The following is a 19,259-nucleotide window of genomic DNA, read 5'->3' on the forward strand; positions in this document are numbered from 1 at the left end:
TGCAGGAGTAGATACAGCCCATCCAAGGGAGGAGAAGAGGAAGCTGGGCATCATGCAGGAACCCAAGCAGGATGAAGACCTACCAAGAATCTGATGAAGCCACGCAGCTCTTTTGAGTAATCCTGGACCACTGCAAGATGCAAAACACAGCCGGGGCCTTGCCCAGCTCACCCATCCTCTGGGAAGCCAACACCAAGGATGCAGAGCCTGCCCTTGGTCCTTCAGGAGGATCCAGAGCTGCAGTGCTACAAGGGTTAATTAAGCCCAGCTCTCCAGGAGCAGTGGCCCTGGCTCCCAGCCCTGGGCTGAGCCTGCAGCCTGTATCGACTTTCTGAGCTCGCAGGCACCGATCGATGGAGCACAGTCAGGGCCCCTCGTTCTCAGTCATGTCACAACCACCAGAAACGTTATTACTGTTCCATCGAAAAACACAATAAATGCACCAGGAGAGTAAACGAGGTGAGGGTCTCTCCAGCAGTGCTCCAGGGGAAAAAGTGGGAATGCAGCAGCCAGCAGACTCCGGCCGATCCCCCAGGGACCAAGAAGGCAACAAAGAACCTCTGCTAAAAAAAAAATCCTGGGCCCAGGTTAGGGATATTGCCACAGGAATGCCCCAACAGCTGAGGAATCTCCTCAAGTGCACCTTAAAACCACTGCATTCACTTCCCAGTGCAGGACAGCAATGATTTTAATTCTCTAAGTGGTTGCATTTTGCAACATGGGTGCTTCAGAAAGAAAAGGAAACACAAGGATGGCCACCACAGAGGAAACCATGGCAGACCTCTGGCATCACAGCAACAGTTAAAACAAGGCTAAGGGGAGATCCTTGGGGGCACAGAGATCTTGTTCTGATCTTCTGTAATTAAAGGAATTCTCCCTTCTATTTTTTCTGGGTCTTAGGTTGCTCAATTAAGACCAAAGAAAAAGAGTGTTCAAGAAAAAATATATATAACCAAGGCCATGACATGAACAGTTAAAGAATTTGCAGCAATTAAATGTGTGAGACACACATCAAAACAGCACAACTCCCTTATCCAGCCAGACTTTCCAATTGTCTTTTCCCATCTTGTCCAAGCCAGGAAAGTAGGAAGCCCTACAAAGGCAGAGAGTCTGCATCTGGTCACCCCAGCTCATCCTTCCTGGGCCCCCAGGAGGCAAAGGGGATGTGGTTCCCCACCTGGAACTGAGCTCTTGGCTCCGTGGAGGATGCTGTGGTGCACCCCAGGCTGCCACGGGCACAGAGCTGCCTTATCCAGCAGGAAATGTGCTCCTCTGCTCCCAGCTCCAAACTGAGCTGAGACAACAAAGCTGATCCCACCTCGCTTCTCTGCAGGGCCAGATCCTGTCTGTGCTATGGTGAATTTTCCACTAGATGTCAGGCCAAAATTCCTGCTGGGAGGAGGACTGGGAGCAGTGGGCAGCCTGCTGCACATCTGCCCAGGTGTGCTCACCTGGCTGCCTCTGCCAGGGAGGAGAAACAGGCTTGAACTGTGGGTGAACAAAAGCAAGTGAGGAGTCCATTGGTAACAGGGCCACTCCAGAGACTCAGCTCTTGAAGCAAGGACAGTGGGTTTTAATTTGTGGCGTTGCCAAGCACTGGAATTACTGCTGGAATGGTGCAGCACTCTCTGACCTGAGGCTTGAGTTCAGCAGCTCCCAAAACACAGGTCACTCCTGATCCCAGGTGGGGACTCAGCAATAACAAATAAATATACAGCTCTGATTGAAGTGTGGTGTTAAATTATGGGATTTGGGGTCACAATCCACAAAAGCACTTGGGAGCAGCTGCCTTTGATGAGACATCCCGAAGCCAGAGGCTTCTGCAGCAGCAGTTTAAAAAGCAGTGGCTGCCAGGGACAAAACTGATTTACAGTAACATCAAACCCTAAGTTATTGCATTGTTAAGCACATAAATCAGTCTCTAGTGCTGTTGGTACAGACCAATAATCCATGTCCAGCAAAGGTAAAGTGCTGCACGAGAGCCCCTTTCCCACTGGGAGCAGTTTGGGACACAAAATGAACATAAGGAAAGACCCACAGCAGCAGTGCTGGCATGACCCCAGGACCATCCTGGTCCCAACCAAAACCAAACCCTCTGCCAGGACTCACAGCACCAGCTGCAATGAGGATGCAGAAGAGTGGTTGAACTTCATTTTACTGTGTTAGTGACTATTTTGGTGTTTGCTCATCCTGTTCTCCCAGTGCCACAGCCCAGCTCCTGCACTGGAAGGAGCAGCCAAAGAGCACAGACAGAGAGCAGAGGGTTTTCAGCCCAAACTATTGGTTTTAACTTGGAAAATGGTTTAATATATTTGACTAACGTGGCTGTTCCCCAACCCTTTGCCCCAAAGGGCAGCACTGTACCCCACCATGAGTTCCTTTGGGGGCTGACTCAGAGGAAAGTGCTATTACAGGATGAGGATGATTTTAGGGCTCCAGGGACACACCACAGTCCCACTGTGCACACACAAAAGCACCCAAAGCCTCAACAAAGAGGACAAAAACACAAATACTCACCCTCTCCCCTGGGTCACCCATTAAGCCCACGGGTCCAGTTGGTCCTGGAGGTCCTGGAAGGCCCTAGCATGGAAAAAAGACAGGAAAAAAGTGAGCCACTAAAATGTGTTATTATTTGTAGCAGATTTATACAACGAGCAGGAAAAGATTCAGAGCTTTCTGTTTATTTTTGCACCAGAAAATCCACCCCAAAGCGCTCTGTGCACATGTGTGGCATATGGAAGCAATAGAGCCCGGGGACAGCCGTGTGCTGAGCCTTCCATGTGCACCCCAAACCCGGAGTAAGGGAAAAGTGCCACTTACTGCTGGGCCTTCAGGACCAGGTGGGCCTTCCACCAGCATACCCTGGGCAAAAGGAAGGAAAAAAAGTGATTAGCAAGGCACATCCCTCAGGTCAGTTTGATTCCAGGGCTTTATTTAAGCCCTGTGCTTAAATTTTTCAGGTCTTGCTGCTACATGGAGACACTCCAGAGATGAAGGGTTTCGACCCTCTTGGATGGCATCTCCTGTGTCCCTGTTGCCAGAGGCACAGAAAGCCCATTGAAAAGCCAAATAATGTCTATTTAAATCATTGAGGGCATGGCAAACAGCCCTTACCCCCAGCATCAGGCCCATCCTCACCCCAGCACAGGGTCACCTTCCTAAACACAGCCCTTCTCTCTTTGCCCACAGTCAGGCAAAGGCAAACCCTGCAGCACAGCCAGCCTTGATGGTGCTGGAGCTTCAGGAAAAAAAGCTGTTTCTAGACCCAAAGAGCTTAAAAAGTAGTTAGCAATCAAACAGCAAGATGTTTTTTAAAATTATTTTTTCCAGCAGACTGCACGCTGTGATTTACTCTGTGTAAGTAGGAAATCACTGTGTGGGCAAAATGGTAAAATAATGCTTCTCCATCCGTTTTAATCTAAATATTTTGTCATAACTTTATATCAGATCTATCATGTGCTCAGTAGAATTGAGTTGTTTTTTTTTCTTTATGAGTATGTAAGAGGCAAGAAAGAAACCTCCCACTAAACCTGGCAAATGTTTTCCAGGATGATGTGTTGGGAAGAGCTCCACAGAGAGCACTGCCTCTTTTATCTCTGGAGCCCAGCAAGAGCCAGGTCAAGCCAGAGCAGTACCAGCACTTCCCAGCTCACCTGTAGGAAACAGGGATATTTCTCCTATGGGATGAAACCCATCTTTAAAAACCTGTAGATAAGCAGTTGGCTCATGTGGGTGAAGCCTGGAGGAAGCAAGTGCAGGGACTGCTCTTGGGACACCCTTAACTGTTCTCAGGCTCTGGTGCCAAAAACCTTGGCTGACCCAGGGCAGCCACTCCAGCAGACAGGGCTGAGCTGAACGAATCTGAAGTGTCTAGAGGAAAATCCAGGCATTCCTGCCCCAAAAGCCACAGTCTCTAAGCCCAGAGGAGCAAAAAATAGCATAAAACACGCTGCCATGGACCATCCCTGCTTCCATCAGTGGGATACACGTTCCTGCACCACTAATATGTGGCCAGCACTATTTTCTGCCTTTCCCAGTGTCCACACTACTCATTACCACCTCGTTTAAAATCTTATTTAAAACCTGGCCTCTCCCTCAGTTGGATGTGTGAGGGGAAATTTGCTGCTGCTGCCACCACCACAGAAGTGCCTCTGCAGTCATTCTTCACCAGGAAAGAATTTGGGTCACAAGGTTTCACCCTGTGCCCATATTTTGACAGCAGGGCCATGGAGACACTGCTCTCCTCTGGGTGGGAATTAGGGGTGAACTCCACACCCCCTTCCCCCAGCCTGCACTGACTTTCAGCTCTTGCTGTTGGAGACTTCAACGGAGAGGTGAGTTCTGTTGATGGAGAAAGTGTCCCCAAGAACACCCATTAAGCACTGGTTCCTTTTCAGACACACAATGAAGGACATTGCAGGGAAGGACCCAAATCAATCCCTGTTGAGACCAATGATGGCACATTTTTGGTGTGACAGGTTCTAAAACAAAAACTAATCAGTGTCTGGGCTGGGACAGAGAATCACAGCCCACAGAGGACTCCCCAGGAGATTTTTGGGCTGCTGGGTGCCAGCATTACCCTGCTCTGAGCACACACAGCACTGAGGTTCTGCTTCCCATGGCCACCTAGGACTCTGGGGACACTCCTCCACACGGGCAAGAGTCAAGGCTAATTAGCTAATTTGGGATGCAAACATCCTTGGCATCTTCCCATACTTATCTGTTGGTTTATGTTGAGCTCCAGCCTCAGGGACATCTGGAGATTCTCCTTGGCAAGAAACCTCCACTGTTTACATGATTTCTCATCAATGGGAGCAATGGAAACGTGCAAGGGTTTGGGGACAGGACCCGTGGGGGGGGTGCCACCAAGGGCAATCACCTCGGGTAGAGCAGGCAAATCAGGGATTTGGGACTGTCCCAGGGGAAAACAGGGTGTTCCCTCCACTCAGTCAACACAAGTGAAGCCACTGCCACAGAAACAGCCCAAAGTCTGGCACCAACACATAGAGGTGCTGAGTAAATCCTCCCCAAAAGTAGATGTGAGCACCAGAGTCCCCCCAAAAAGGACAGAGGGCTCTGAGGAGGCAGCAGCACCCTGATGGCTCCAGACCTTGGATGTCAGGGGTCCCTGCATCTCTCCTCTCCATCCCTTCTCCCCCTGCCCCTGTCCTGCCCTGCTGCCTCCAGCAAGTGTCAGCACAGAGCAAGGATTGAAGGACAGGCGGTTTGAACGAGGAGGAGAGAAGATCCAGCAGAATCCAACTTTGCGTTTGGTTTTTATTTCCCTTCTCCTGCAGCTCCCACCAAAAAAAAAAATTAAATAATAAAAAGAAAGGGGGGAGCTAAAAAGCGCAACAAATCCGAATTTTCCTGCTAAAGAGGAGCCGCACGGAGAGGGACCGGGCGGCATTTGGTCTTGTTTACTTTCTGGCAAAAGCTGTACATGCTCCAGTGTTTGGAAATCGTGAAGGCGGCCAAATTCTTTCTGGATGATTAAACTTAACTATTTTGTTCGCTTTGTAGCGTTTCTGGCTGGGTTCCTGCCATCGCCTTCGCGGGGTTTGGCTGCCCACCCCTCCCCGGCGTTTGGCTGCTCCCCCCCGTCCTCTCCCCACCCCTCCGATAAGGAAATCGCTCTTCTTCCTTTTGTTTGCAGAGTGGGAGCGAGACCCAGAAAGGAAGAGAAGGAAGGAAAGGTCGGGAATGGTTTTGTTAGGAACTCAGGCTTTTCAAGCCCTGCTGCTGCAGCCCAGCTTCTCCCTGGCTCCCCTCTCCACTACCTGCAGAAGTTTCAGGCAGAGGAGGAAAGGAAGGAAGAATTAAAAGAAAAATAGTGGCTTCGGGATGATGGGAAGTGCTGCTGCAACACTGGCTCTCTGCCAAGGAAAATTAGGTTAATTGAGCTGGTGGTGAGCAGCGAGCATGGGCTCAGCCTGCCAGGGACCTGCTCAGGGGAGGTGGGTGCAAGGGCCTGAAGTTCCATCTCCAGCCTGGGGAGGAGCAGGAATGGGGGTACCTGGGCGTCCTGACACACTGAGAGGGACAGACAGATGGGCATCAACCAACAGCCCCTTGCTCTGCTCAGCAGGAGCCTCTGAGCAAGCCCCAGCCATTCCCACCGTGGGGCAGCAGCTCCACCCTCACCTCAGGGCTGCTCAGTTGGGCACCCACATTTTCTGCAAAGGGCACAGGCAGATTATAACCATTGTTTTGAATGAAGAACAACCTCAGAAACAGCCCAGGGCAGAACTATAAAGAAAGAGTGTGCTGGGTTCTACTCCTGGGGCGACACAGGGTTTCTCTGCAAGTGGAATCTGGTGGGACCCCGGGGCTGGTGCAGGAGCAAACCTCTCCTTTCCACAGCTGTGTGCAGGGAGAACCCTTTTATTTCCAGAGGGATGAACCCATTAGTTGCACAATTAAAGCCAACCCCAGGCTGCAAGTTCAGGTCAGGATTCGACCTGGCCACGGGCTGCGAGTGCTCAGGGGAGCAGGTTTGGTGTGGAGCCAGGGGCACTTCCAACCCTCTGGAGGGGTGAGATGTGCCCCCTGCCTGAAGCTCCAGTTTCTATTTTGCTAAATGAGAGATTTCATGGGAAATTTTGCACTTCCTTCATGATTTAGGTCGCTTCTTGAAGTTTAAAAAAAAAAATTAAATATGTAATTACAGTATTTTATGTTAAAAGTTTTCAAATGAACCAAGTAATTCTTTCATGGGAAGTTTTCCAGCCTCCCAGCTGTATCATTGAGACAATACTGAACCACCAAGTACCACCAACACACACTGAAAAATTCCTTTGTGCCTTTTTCCTCGAGAAAAACATCAAACCCCAAAAACTCAGACGGTCCTTACCGGTTCAATAATGGCAGGTTCTCCCTTCTGCCCCTTCTCGCCCCGTGGGCCACCGATCTGCAGCACACAAGGGAAACACAGAAGTCAGAGAGGACACAGCCTTCATCAGCAGCATGAGCAGGAATTGCAGCTGGAGGTCCTGAGAGAACTGCAAACCCAAGGAACTGCTGAAATTCCTGTTGGAGGGACACGGGGCAGCTCCTCCTCGCCTGGGGGCAGGTGGGGGAATCCAAGCGAGATGATGCTCCCAACACTGGTTTTTGTGTTGCTAATTATGCTCTAAATTATGGAAAGGCAAATATTATGAACTAGTCTCCTCCTCAATGGAGAATGAACCCTCTTACCCCCTCATAGATGGTGTCCTGGTTCGCAGGCATCCCGGGCCCGATGTCGGGAGAGGCCGTCCTGTCATAATAATTCTCATAATAATTCCCATCGTATTCTTTTATTGTTTCCTCAGTGAAATCTTTGTCCAGGTCATCTCCTCCTTGAGCAGCCTGGAAGGGAAAGAGCAGCAACGTGTCAGGCTGCAAATCTCTCCTGGTTACACATGCCAGAATATCAATAATATTAATAATATTATATTATATATTAATAATGACATAATATAATATTAATAATGTTATATTACATATAATATAATATTAGTATTATATGTGATTTGTGCAAAGTGAGGGATGTTTTACAATAGTAGTTACATGTAAAAAATCTGGGGAAAGGTAAATTCTGGAGTTTTAAGGTCTCCAAGTGACCTCCAAGGTTCTTCTCCAATGGTAGGCAAGAATAAAAGGAGAATCTTTATGTCAAAGGCACACCCTGGCTTTCCCTGGGATTTCTTTGTTGATCCCTGATAAAACACTGACTATGAAAGTTCGAGTGAGGAAAACAAAACCCATCTCATGTCAGGAGGATCCTGCAAACTCTGAACGCTTAAAGAAAGAAGGAATGGAAGTTCCAAACTCCAAGTCCTCCTCATGTCTCGTGGCCTCAGCATCCGAGACCATGGATTATCAAGCACCAGAAGTCACACATCCGTTCCCATATTTAAAATGCACATCAAAACCACAATGTGTCACTGTGAGGATCCAATTACAGGAGGAAATGTGGAAAAATCCAAGTCCGCTTCTCTGAAAACGTCCTGTTTGTTTAGTCTGGGATCCAATTTGCAACTGTTCTTGTCCAAAGAGCAGAAGCAGAAATCTTTACAAAGCTGATGCCTTAATCCCTGAATCCCTCCTGAATCCTTACAGCAACAGATGCTATGGGCCACAAGCAAGGACATCTAGACAAGCATCAGAATTTCCTTGCTCCTCTCCATATCTCTGTGCTTCCAGCAGCCTGGCAGGCACAGTCCCTTGGCATCCTTTGCTTGGAGCAGCACTGCAAAGAACAACATGTGCTGCTGATATTTATTTTCTTTCTTTCCCATCCAGGTAATGACCAAAATAGTCCATAAATTGAATTATTTCCAGTGCTTCCCGGAGAAATTATCTCCTCGCTACTATGAATTCAGAATCACTTAAATGCCATCACCACTTCCAGACCTTGTTTCTGTGCCAAAACTGCTCAGAACTCATAAACACGAGCATCTGGATCTAAATTCAAGAGGTTTTAAAGTAAGAATAAGCCTAGAGCTAAGGCAATCATCACCCCACCTTCTTTTACCTCTGCAAATACCAACTGGCCTTGGCAGAAATTACAGTTTGGCAATTATTGAATTAGAAAACTTGGCCAAGTCAGCATTATTTTTTCCTGTTGTGCTGTTCAAATGGATCTAGTGCTATCACACATGTTTTTACCCTGTTTGAAATATTTTACCTGGTTTTACACTTTGAAACCTTAAAACCTGTTTATCTGGCTATAAAAGTTTGGGGATAACACAGCAAATTGCATGTCTTGAATATCAAAAATGTCTGGTTTGATATTTTAATTAAGGTCCACGAGTCTATTTGCATGGAAAGATGATATTATGAATAACTGGGCAGAGAGGGAGGAAAGTTCTCCATGCTGAGACTTGCAGGTGCTTTGGAGAAAAACCAAACCAAAAGCCTAAAAATAATCTCCTTAACAATGTTGTTCTACAAGCTGAATGAGAAAACAGTCAAGAAGGACAAGAGGAGGCCCCAAAATCAGTGTGTGAGTACTGTGACTCTCCTTGGCTGGTAACAGCTTCAGTTAAACCACTTTTAATTCTCCCTTTGAGAAGCAATGTCCATGTGAAATGCTGGTATTACATCTGGACAAGTAAAACAAAGTGCCTGAAGAACAGCAGGCCATGAACAAAGTCTATCTGTCCCCTGTTCCTCCTGCTTAGGGGAGTATTGCTGCCTACTAAATCCTGGAATTGCTTCCCTGGCCTTTGTCAGGGTGATATCAGCCAGAATGAAACCCAAGCCCAGGAGAGCCAGTGACTCTTCCTGCCTCCAAAGCTCTCACAGAGTTTCATTTGTGTAGAACTAAATCCCCTTTTAATTCCTGTTGTAGGAATCAGAGTCTCCCCAAAATACAGACAGGTGAACTTCAGTAGTGACAGACACATCCTGATCTTGCAGCAAATCTGCCAAGGAATGATCAAAATGACTATTTTGCACCAGATCAAGATTATCCTCTTTGATCCCAGGACCAAAATTGAGCAGTGCAGGACTAGCACCATGAGGAATGCCTGTGCATCCCTGTGCAGCAATCCAGGGTCTCCAACTGCTGGAAAAAACCTGGGACAACTTGAAATTATGCCACACTTACTCATGACCATGAGCACTATTTTGTTCCCTAAACTAGCCAAAAAACTTAGGAGTTTTTTAGGTAATTGTTTTGAAGAGCACATAAACTTCTCCATCCACTCCAGCAGGCTGTATTCCTGCTGGAACCCTGTTCCTAATAACAGCTATTGGGAAGGGAATTATATGTACAATCCTAATCCCCACTTCCATTCTGCTGGACTCAAGGATTTGGTTTCCCCAGGAATTTGTGGCTGCAGACAGGACCCTTAGCTCCTACTCCAAGGTGTAAACCTGGAATCCATATCCTCTTGGCTATCTGTCCCTCAGGCTGGCACTTTTTGGGAGTCTTCCCTATGTCATGCCATGTTAGCCTTCGCCTCAGTGCACGGGAATCTCCTCCAGCCAGGCAAGTTGTGTCCTTTCCTCTGCTCATCAGCTAAAAGATCCACTGGAGCAATATCCCACCCAGGAGCATTCCTACAGCCCTTCCCATCCAAACACCAGCTCCTTTGGAGCTGCCAGAGGCAGCCAGATGCTTTGCCAAGACCTGGCTGAGCTTTCCCATCAGAAAGCCACACCATGTGTTTCCCTACCTGAACTTTCCTCCTCTTCTGTTTCCTTTTCCTAACCAGTAAAGTGGCCCTTGAGCCTCTTACTTCCTCTCCCAGTTCCTTTTTTTTAAGGTCACGCTATCCAATCTTTAATTCCTCTCTATTAGAAAGTTCAATCTTGGCCAAAGATTTCTGGCTCTTTGTCAGGAAACAGAAAACTTTCCCATCCCTGGGCTCCCTCAGGTTGGCGCTCGCTCCCTCGATACGCTGGAGCCTCTTCTGTTTCCCTCTGTGTATCTTTTTTAGCTGCTCAACCTCCTTCTCCAGCACATTTTTCATCCCCAGTTGGCTGGAGCGGATCCCCCCACGCCCCAGCCCTCGGGGCGGTTGGATCCACGCCCGCCTCGCTCCAGCTGCTCCTCTCTTTGCTTGGACACTTTCCCCGACACCTTTTCATTCAAACTTCCAGCTCCAACTCCAAGTGTCTCGGCCAACTCTCGCTGTCTGTTTTGCCACCTTCCAGCGCCTCCCGGAAAACCTGGAATTCTGACATCCCCGTCAACCAAGTAATTCTTCTCCACTAGAGAAACCACCACCAAACTCTTCCTGGGGGGTAGGATGGGACTTGGCAACATTATAGAACCGTGGAATGGTGTGGGTTGGAAGGGACCTTAAAGATCATCCAGTTCCAACTCCAGGGGCAGGGACACCTTCCAGCAGAGCAGGTTGCTCAGAGCCCCATCCAGCCTTGCCTTGAGCACCTCCACGTTATCCCACTATGAATTCTCCTTGCTAATATTCCTGGATAATGAAGAATTTGCCTCATCTAGTGCCATTATTTCCTTGCACAGTGAATTCTACAGCTCTGCAGCTCCCCAGCAATTTATCTCCATCTCATCTAAGGCTCAGACCAACGTTCATCTATTTGAGCATCCGTATAAAAGGCGAGAACTGGGCGAGTCTCAGGGATACGAGAGTCTCAAGTGCAACATATTTCAGTTGAAGCATATTAAAATATGGGTAGAAAAAAGTGCAAATGCTCCAACAGAAACGTCAGCTGTGGGATCTGGACTGATCTCATCCCTGAGCTGATCTGTGCACAGAACAGAGGGGCTCGTTCTGGGTGAATGCAGTTGTTTGAAATCACTGGGGTTTTTTTCCCAGTGTTGAAACGTTGAGGTTTTTAAAGCAACAAACTGAAAAACAAAGATGCTATTCAGTAGGGCTGCCAAAATGAAAAATATTGATGTCCTCCATCGAATCAACATTTTGAGGATTTATATTAATAACTTCGAAGTAAAATGCTTTTAGTTAGATTTTAACATCAAGCCTCATTTCTCTTTTTGTCAGAAAACCACTTCACGCAAGGAAATGCAGATGTCAACATGAACAGATTTTTCCAGGGGAATAATCCTTAACTCTAAGTATCTGCGTTCCCCACCCTGAAATATCTGGAGTGAAAATATTTTACAAGGAACTTCCTCTTCCAGCAGCTGCCTAAAGCACTTAGGGGTTTTACCATTTGGGTGCTCACGTCTCCTTTGCTTTGAGGGGCTAAGAAACACCAGAAATAACAAACAAAATGCAAGAAACACCAGAAATAACAAACAAAATGCAAGAAACACCAGAAATAACAAACGAAATGAAAGAAACACCAGAAATAACAAACAAAATGAAAGAAACACCAGAAATAACAAACAAAATGAAAGAAACACCAGAAATAACAAACAAAATGAAAGAAACACCAGAAATAACAAACAAAATGAAAGAAACACCAGAAATAACAAACAAAATGAAAGAAACATAAGAAATAACAAACAAAATGCAAGAAACACCAGAAATAACAAACAAAATGCAAGAAACATCAGAAATAACAAACAAAATGCAAGAAACACCAGAAATAACAAACAAAATGCAAGAAACATCAGAAATAACAAACAAAATGCAAGAAACACCAGAAATAACAAACAAAATGCAAGAAACACCAGAAATAACAAACAAAATGCAAGAAACACCAGAAATAACAAACAAAATGCAAGAAACACCAGAAATAACAAACAAAATGCATTGAAATTACATCGGTCTCGTTGTAGGTGATGACGGTGCTCGTGGGCAGCTCGGCTTCCACGGCATTTTCAGTGAGGCCACCCTGGGGATCTACTTCCTCGTTGTAGTTGATGTCTTCATAGGGCATGGGTGTGAAGTACTCCTCGTTGATGGTTTCGTAGTTGTACTCATCAACAAGGGGATCATCCACTGTCCCGTCCTCCTTCGGTGGCTTCCCGGGGTTCCCTCTCTCCGGTGGCACCGTGGGAGCAGGATAATCCTGTGGCAGAAATGAAACACCAGAATCAGGGAAACAAACAAAAAAAAAAAAAAAAAAAGAAGATTCTGCATCATCCTCCACCTCCCCTTCTATAAAGATGGTGTTTATCAACCTCATCCTTGCCAGGACCCCGCCTTGGTACCTCCTTGATTTCAGGTCTCTCTCCAGCAGCCACTTCAGGAGGGCCAGGTTTGGTGGTGGGGGCTTCTGGTTTTACAGAGTCATCAACATCTTCATAGTAGGGGTATTCATAGTAGTAGGTGTCACCTTCTCCCTCCCCGTCCGTGTACTGCAGGGAGAAGATGAGAAGCAGAAAATGAGCACCCCAGCATATTCCTAGCAAATCCTTTAGACAGCATGGCTTCAAACTGACAGAGGGTAGGGTTAGGTGAGATATTAGGGAGAAATTCTTCCCTGGGAGGGTGGTGAGGCCCTAGCACAGGTTGCCCAGAGAAGCTGTGCCTGCTGCATCCCTGCCAGTGTTCAAGATCCTATTTTATGAGGCTTGGAGCCACCTGGTCCAGTGGAAGGTGTCCCTGCCCATGGCAGGGGGTTGGAACTGGATGGACTTTAAGGTCCTTCCAACCCAAACCAGCGATTCTATGATTTATTTTTTTTTTTAACCTCAGATTGCTGAGACCTCCCAGGTCACCCATCTGACATCCTGAGGGAGGGGAAGAAAGCACTGGAGCCGCTGTTTCCACTCATCCGACTGCACTGACAGCACCCGTGTCACTTCCCATCCACCCACAGCCCGCAGGCAGAAGGGCTCTGGAAACCAGATATTTTCAGCGTGTTCCACAAGGCGTCAGTCATTCTTCAAAATGAAATCCAAACAAACCAGCTGGTTACAGCCGGGCATGGAGAATCTCCTCGCCAGCCCAACGCTCTCGCTGGCAGCCGGCGCGTGGAAGAGTTATTCTTACATGGAGCAACACGGCCCTGAGACAAGCCAGCTCTTGTTGAGCTGCTGGCTCCAAAAGAAGAGTTTTATTTTCCTACTACCACGTATTTCGACCGTACCAAAGTGTTGTTTTATTTCTCTTATTTATTGTTTCTCCAGAAGCGCTGGTTACAGCACTTGCCTGGGGCTGGGTGGCTGTGCCTCACCACGAGCACTGCGCTGCTCCCCAAAGCCCTGCTTAGGTGCAGGATGAATTCAATCCCAAAAATAAACTGAGAGAGCTGAGGGCATTACAGCTTTGTGGGGATTCGGCAGGAACCCGCAGGTCTGAGACCAACAGAAAGCAAATCAGACCAAGAAAGTTGTTGAGAAGTGGCTGAGGATGCCAGGCACCAACTGCTGGGAGCTGAGCCTGAGACCTCCCAAACAAGGTCAAAATTCAGGTGATGCTCTTGTGGAAGTCAGTCACACCCAGACATTTTTAATTGGGCAGCAAAAAATTAGAGTGTATCCTGCATCAGCCTTTTTTTCTTTGTTTTCTTTTTTTTTTTAAGAAAAGACCTGAGGCTAATTCTTCATAGAAAAACTACTGAGCACAGCAGCTTACAGGGATGAATCAGGAGCATTTCTGCCAAAATGAAATTCAAATGACAAATCCGTGGGCAAAAATACTACCCTCTCCTTTTAACACCTGTTGTTTCAAAGAATGTTGAAAAAGAACTGTTTAATCCTTTTACAAGTTCAACAGTAAAATTTGAAATTTAGAAACAGGTGCCTGTTCTGGACAGGACTCGACCTGCCAGGGAAGGTCAATGTTTCACACTCTGCTCATGTTGTCTCTCCTGCAAGTTTTTGAGCTCCAAGTGAATGTTCATTACAGTCTCAGGAAATGAGAGGAGTGCAGAAGGAAGGAGAACTCTTAAAGGCAAGACCCTCAAACAGAACCTACAAATCCTAAAAACAAGCTCTGTCTTGGATGTTAAGAGAAGAGTCGCTGGGAAGCTGAGCTTGAGGAAGAAGCTGAATGTCTTTGTGACCACAACATGGAACCAGATGCTGCCGCCCAAAAAACATCCCCAGACCTGTGAGACACTTACATATTCATCCTGGTTGGGGTCCTGGGACTGGGGGGAGTCGGGGATGGCGGTGTCACAGTCGGGGCTGTAGTGTTCACAGTAATCCAGGGCTGCTCGGGGGTCCGCCACGATCAGGAGCTGCTGGATGTCACCCTGCAGGGAAGGGAGGACAGAGGGTCAGGGAATGGATGGTGCACATGGAGCCACCAGCACGATGCTACAGTCAAAGGCATGAACAACACCAAGAAATCAAAAGCAAAACACTTGGCAGAGCCACCTCCCTGACACGGGCACGGCCCCTGAGATGAGCCAGGTGAAAACCCTCCGTGTCCAGGGCTGGGTTAAGAAGCCACTTATCTCTGGTTTAAGAAGCCACTCATCTCTGGCTGCTCCACAAGGTGTGAAGCTGCTGTGCTTCATCCCCTGTCCCAAAAGCACCTCCCCAAAAGATAAGCACATCTGCAGAGGGGTCACCCTCATGCCTACAGCACAACAGCACCACCAACCCCAGGTAAGGTGGGTGCAGGGAAAATAAGAGGAAAGGGCTTTACACACCCCGAATCACCTCCTTTCCACCTGGTCCTGTGCAGCTCTACAGGGCTCCAGAGTTGCCCTGTCCTGTCCAAAAAGCTGTTTATCGCCCTCAAAACTTCTCTGCTTCTCCCACTCCATCAGTTGGCCTCACAAAAGGCATCACTCCTCCTCCCTACATCTTGCCTCACCTCAATTTTCCACCCACAGCAGACACAGAAAGAGATTAGAAATGCACCTGCTAATCCAAGAAAAGAGCCAAGAGGGAGGGGGGTTGCAATGGCTCACTAAAAACCAGGTGCAGAGGGAGCTCATTAGGCACCGAGGCTCGTTAATGGGGAACTTGCTGCAGAGAGAACGAGGCTCCAGCCACAGCCCCAAGGTCAGAGCAGAAATTGCTTTGTAGTTTCCTGAAGAACCACCACACTGCTTCACTATGACACCAAAACCCAGTTTATTCAGCCCAGTTTATTTAGACAATTACATAAGACTTTGCTACTTGGATGGTTAGAGCTGGTATTTAATTAGGGGGAAAAAAATTTCTTGTTTAATAATAGAAAAACATGGCTAAAACATCAGGGGGAAAAAAGCAGGAGCATTACAGCAAAACTGGGAGGATGATTTGAGGATGTAATAGGAACCAGAAGCTCCAAATGGAGCCTGGCCAGATTGGCAAACATCCCCATGGAAAACCCAAAGGCTACTTTAGAAGTGATGGACCGAGTGTGCCTCAGTCTGCATGGTCCAGCCATGGGTGTCTCTGGGTCCTGGGGAGCTCAGCTTCCCATGAACATGGACCACTGACTTCACTAAAAAAAGGTGCTGTTCACATTTTTGGGAGAGATTCAGCAGGAAAGAAGGTTGCAAGGACCATGTGGACCTGGCCACAACCTGCCTGACTCTGAGGGAAAGGAGCAGCTTACAGCTGAATGGAGCTTCCTTCCCCAAATTCCAGGTTATCACATCCCTCTCTGCAGAAATTCACTGACATCTGGGCACCTTTCAGATGCTACACAAGTAACCCTAAAACTGAGCATTGGTTTGAGCTTATTAGTCATTTTTTCCAGTGAATAACCTTTAGAAAATTAGCAGAAATGTCTGCAAAGTGGTTTTCAATTTTCCATTTTAAGGAGAAACAATCTTTCCTTTCCTTCCCCCCTTTTTCTTTTTTGTTTTAAATTCATAGAGCAGGGTTCTGTCATTAATGTTCTGGCTTTTTCTTTTTCAATGTAATCACCAAAAAATAGAAAGGGAGTATTAGGAAAACAGAAAATGCCAGGTTTTTGTCTTGTCAAACACTTCCCATTTCCAATCAGCTCTGGCCACCACCTGCCAATGGGACCCACACAGGGAACTTAGCCATGGTGTGACCTACAGGACATCACCCAGCCCTGAGCAGAGACTGGAAGGAGCTGGGGGTGTCATGGGGCTCCTCACACCAAATATCACCATCCCTGGTCTTCCAAGGCAGTTCAGAGCAACAAAACAGGCTGTTCCTTTGGAGTTCCCTCCAGCAGGGGATGCCCAACCTGGCCAAGGATTTTTGTTTCAAGTGGGTGATGTGAAGACCCTTCCAGCTGCTATTTCTGCACGTGGAACCTCAGTCAGCCCTCACTGACACCCGAGTTAAGCCATTTCTGCCCTTCTCTCACTCAGGTGGTTAAAGCTCCCCATTTTCCACAGGATGATGGGAAGTGTCTGGCACTGTTGGGATAAGCTGAAATAAAGCAGCCACAAAGCAGACCTGGTGCTTGTCTGCAAGAGGCAAGGAAGGCTGAAAAAGCTTTTTCTTCCTGATAAGGTTGGATTTACACCTCAAGGAGAGCTGATAGTCTGCATCATATAAGTGACCAGGACTGTAACTGTGTTTCCTCAAGGAGCAGATAAAGCAAGGAAAGGCATGTTGGCTAAACACGGTGCAAAAGGTTAAGCAGAAGAGAATCTGTTAAAGCTGAGTTTACTTTTAGTCTCAGCTGATGGCAGTTCCTGAGAAGAAATCCTGGCTTGATTCCCTGCAGGAGCTGAGCATCCTCTGGCTCTGATGGCCCGAGGCATTGGCAGTGCCTTTAAGTACATGGCAAAAAACCACCTGCAAGTCCCAGGAGCCACAGGCTCCAGTCTCGGGACCATGCCAGAAACCCCAAACTCACTCAACACACCAAAGGACAGTGTTGGTCCAGCAGTTGCTGATGAGTGAGCAGGGGAGGATGAACAGGGGAAGCTTCCTGCTCGTTTTGGGTCAAGAACCTGAGAGAATCAGTGCGTAACTGAATAAATTTAGAATGCAGAGAGTGCCAGGAAAAAGCGTGAGCCCCATCAGACAGCTCCTTCAGAGCTCACCACGCTTCACGAGCATCATTCCACACGGCCACTACTTTCCCATTTCCTTTTCAAACCCAATCAATCACCCTGCCCAAAGTTCATCCTTTTCTCGTTGTTCCAGCGGCAGAGTGAAAATCAAGGAAAAACCGAGGCGCCCGATTTTGGGGGAATGAGAGCCCCGGGGAGCCTCCGAGCGCCAGCGCGGTGACATGGGCTGAGCAGCTCAGTGGTGGGGGAAGGAGGAGAGCTCAGGGGGTCGCCAGACCATTCATCTTTGTTTCATTAACAGCAAGTGCACAGCACTGGTGGATACCCCGTGTTAACACTTGTAAAAAGCAGACAGGAGTAAAAACCTTGTTAGCAAGATTCCCAGTCAATTGACCTCATCCCTCGGTGCAAAACAATAAAATGGGCTAATTTAGCCCGCAATGAAAAGCCCCACTATCTGAACTTCACAAAAGATGCACAAAGCTGTGCTGTCAAGAGCCCCATTTCTTTGATTTAGAAAGCCTCCCTGCACTGGAGCGAGCCGTGCTGGGAGGGTCGCGAGCCCTTTGTGTCCTCTCGAGTGTGTTGCCGCTAATAAATTGCACCAGGAGCTCGCTGCCCCGGCCCAGGCTGACAAAGGGGCAGCCAGCCCCCTGCTCCCCTTCCTCACTCAAGTGTCTGTTTGTTCCCCTGTTATGGTTACACAAACCACCCAAAGCCTGTCTCCTTCCCATGTCAGCATCTGCTTTTTGCAGCGGAGATAACGAAGATACCGTTAATTCACACGGCGGGTTTTCCAGGGAGCCTTTGTAAGAGAGAGAACTTACAACTGCACCAATAAAGTACTTTAAAGACTTTACCAGCCAAATCATTTTAAGCCTTATTTTCAAGCAAAGAGGGATCTAACTCTCTGGTCACGAACACTCTGGTGTTGCTCTGAAGGAGAAGTCGCCAGCACAGTGTTCTTCACCCTCAGCCACCCGCACAAGTGGGTAAAGTTCTCTCTTGGCACATGAATGAGTTGGCAAAAGTTCTCTCTTGGGCACATCTGGGCACTCAGGGCTCAAGAAAGTCCTCCAGTAACTGGGGTAGTTTGTAGTGTGCAAAGGCAAAGCACAGTTGTGGCTTGTGCCCCCTCCTCTGCCAGCACAGTGAGACCCCAAAAGTCAGAGGTAGGATAAGTGCTCAGAGCACCTCTGAGCATCATCCCAGAGTCCCTTGTTAAAACTCAGCTGCTCCAGAAAAGAAGCCAAGCTGCAGCAAGGGGGTCAGACAAAGCCTCATCATCCCCATCAGTCCCTGTACCTGTGTACAAACCACAGCTGTGCTTTGCTGGTTCAACAAAAAATTTCAAGTGGAGAATAAAAAGCTCAATTTTTTTTCCTGAAAATAACCACTATTTCATCCATCAGAAGAGCTAGCTTTTAAAAAAGGAGAATAAATCACATTTCGACCTTTATTCCTAGAGCTTCTTGTGAAGAGGAAGAGGCAGGACAGCACATTTGTGAAAATGATTGTGAACTGTGAGGCTTTTATTTGCTCCACCAAACAGATGTAAGTGCTGACTGTCAGGACCAGTAAGAATCTGTCTGACATTTATGGTAAAGCCATTTATGCCTGATGACTCATTTGCTTTATGGATTAAGTTCCATCAAGCCAGTTTAATTCAACTCCCCAGCCAGCTCCCAGACAAGACTGGAAAAGCTCTTTCTGGAGCGTTTTTTAACACTTATTCTATATGCGTGCAAAAAATGTCACATCAATTCCAATGACATCAACTGCAGTAACTTGGAGAAATCATTGTGGTTCAACAAAAAATCAAAAAAAACCCACAAAAAAACAGCTGGCCTGGATAATCAGAGTGACTTCATCTGGCATTGGCAGCAGCTCCATAAATACTGGGATTCTTCAGGGCTCTCACTGCAATGCACTGATAATTAACTGGACTGTTGGTTTAGTGCATTACCCAAAAATCTGAGAGATGGCAT

At 47.4% G+C, this 19,259-nt stretch overlaps 1 protein-coding gene across 2 annotated transcripts in view; it reads right to left on the reverse strand.

Moving 5' to 3' along the window:
- The window catches only part of COL5A1 (collagen type V alpha 1 chain), a 147,502-nt gene that overhangs the window by 68,399 nt on the left and 59,844 nt on the right, over positions 1-19,259 (reverse strand). For both annotated transcript variants that reach the window (XM_064676749.1, XM_064676748.1), the window contains exons 5-11: positions 14,452-14,583; positions 12,593-12,739; positions 12,202-12,450; positions 7,198-7,350; positions 6,854-6,910; positions 2,821-2,862; positions 2,518-2,580 (exon numbers count right to left, since the gene is read on the reverse strand). In XM_064676749.1, the coding sequence (XP_064532819.1) occupies positions 2,518-2,580; positions 2,821-2,862; positions 6,854-6,910; positions 7,198-7,350; positions 12,202-12,450; positions 12,593-12,739; positions 14,452-14,583 (843 nt within the window). The remainder of the gene's footprint in view (positions 1-2,517; positions 2,581-2,820; positions 2,863-6,853; positions 6,911-7,197; positions 7,351-12,201; positions 12,451-12,592; positions 12,740-14,451; positions 14,584-19,259) is intronic.

This window comes from Pseudopipra pipra, chromosome 20, assembly GCF_036250125.1.
Source record: "Pseudopipra pipra isolate bDixPip1 chromosome 20, bDixPip1.hap1, whole genome shotgun sequence".
NCBI lineage: Eukaryota > Metazoa > Chordata > Aves > Passeriformes > Pipridae > Pseudopipra > Pseudopipra pipra.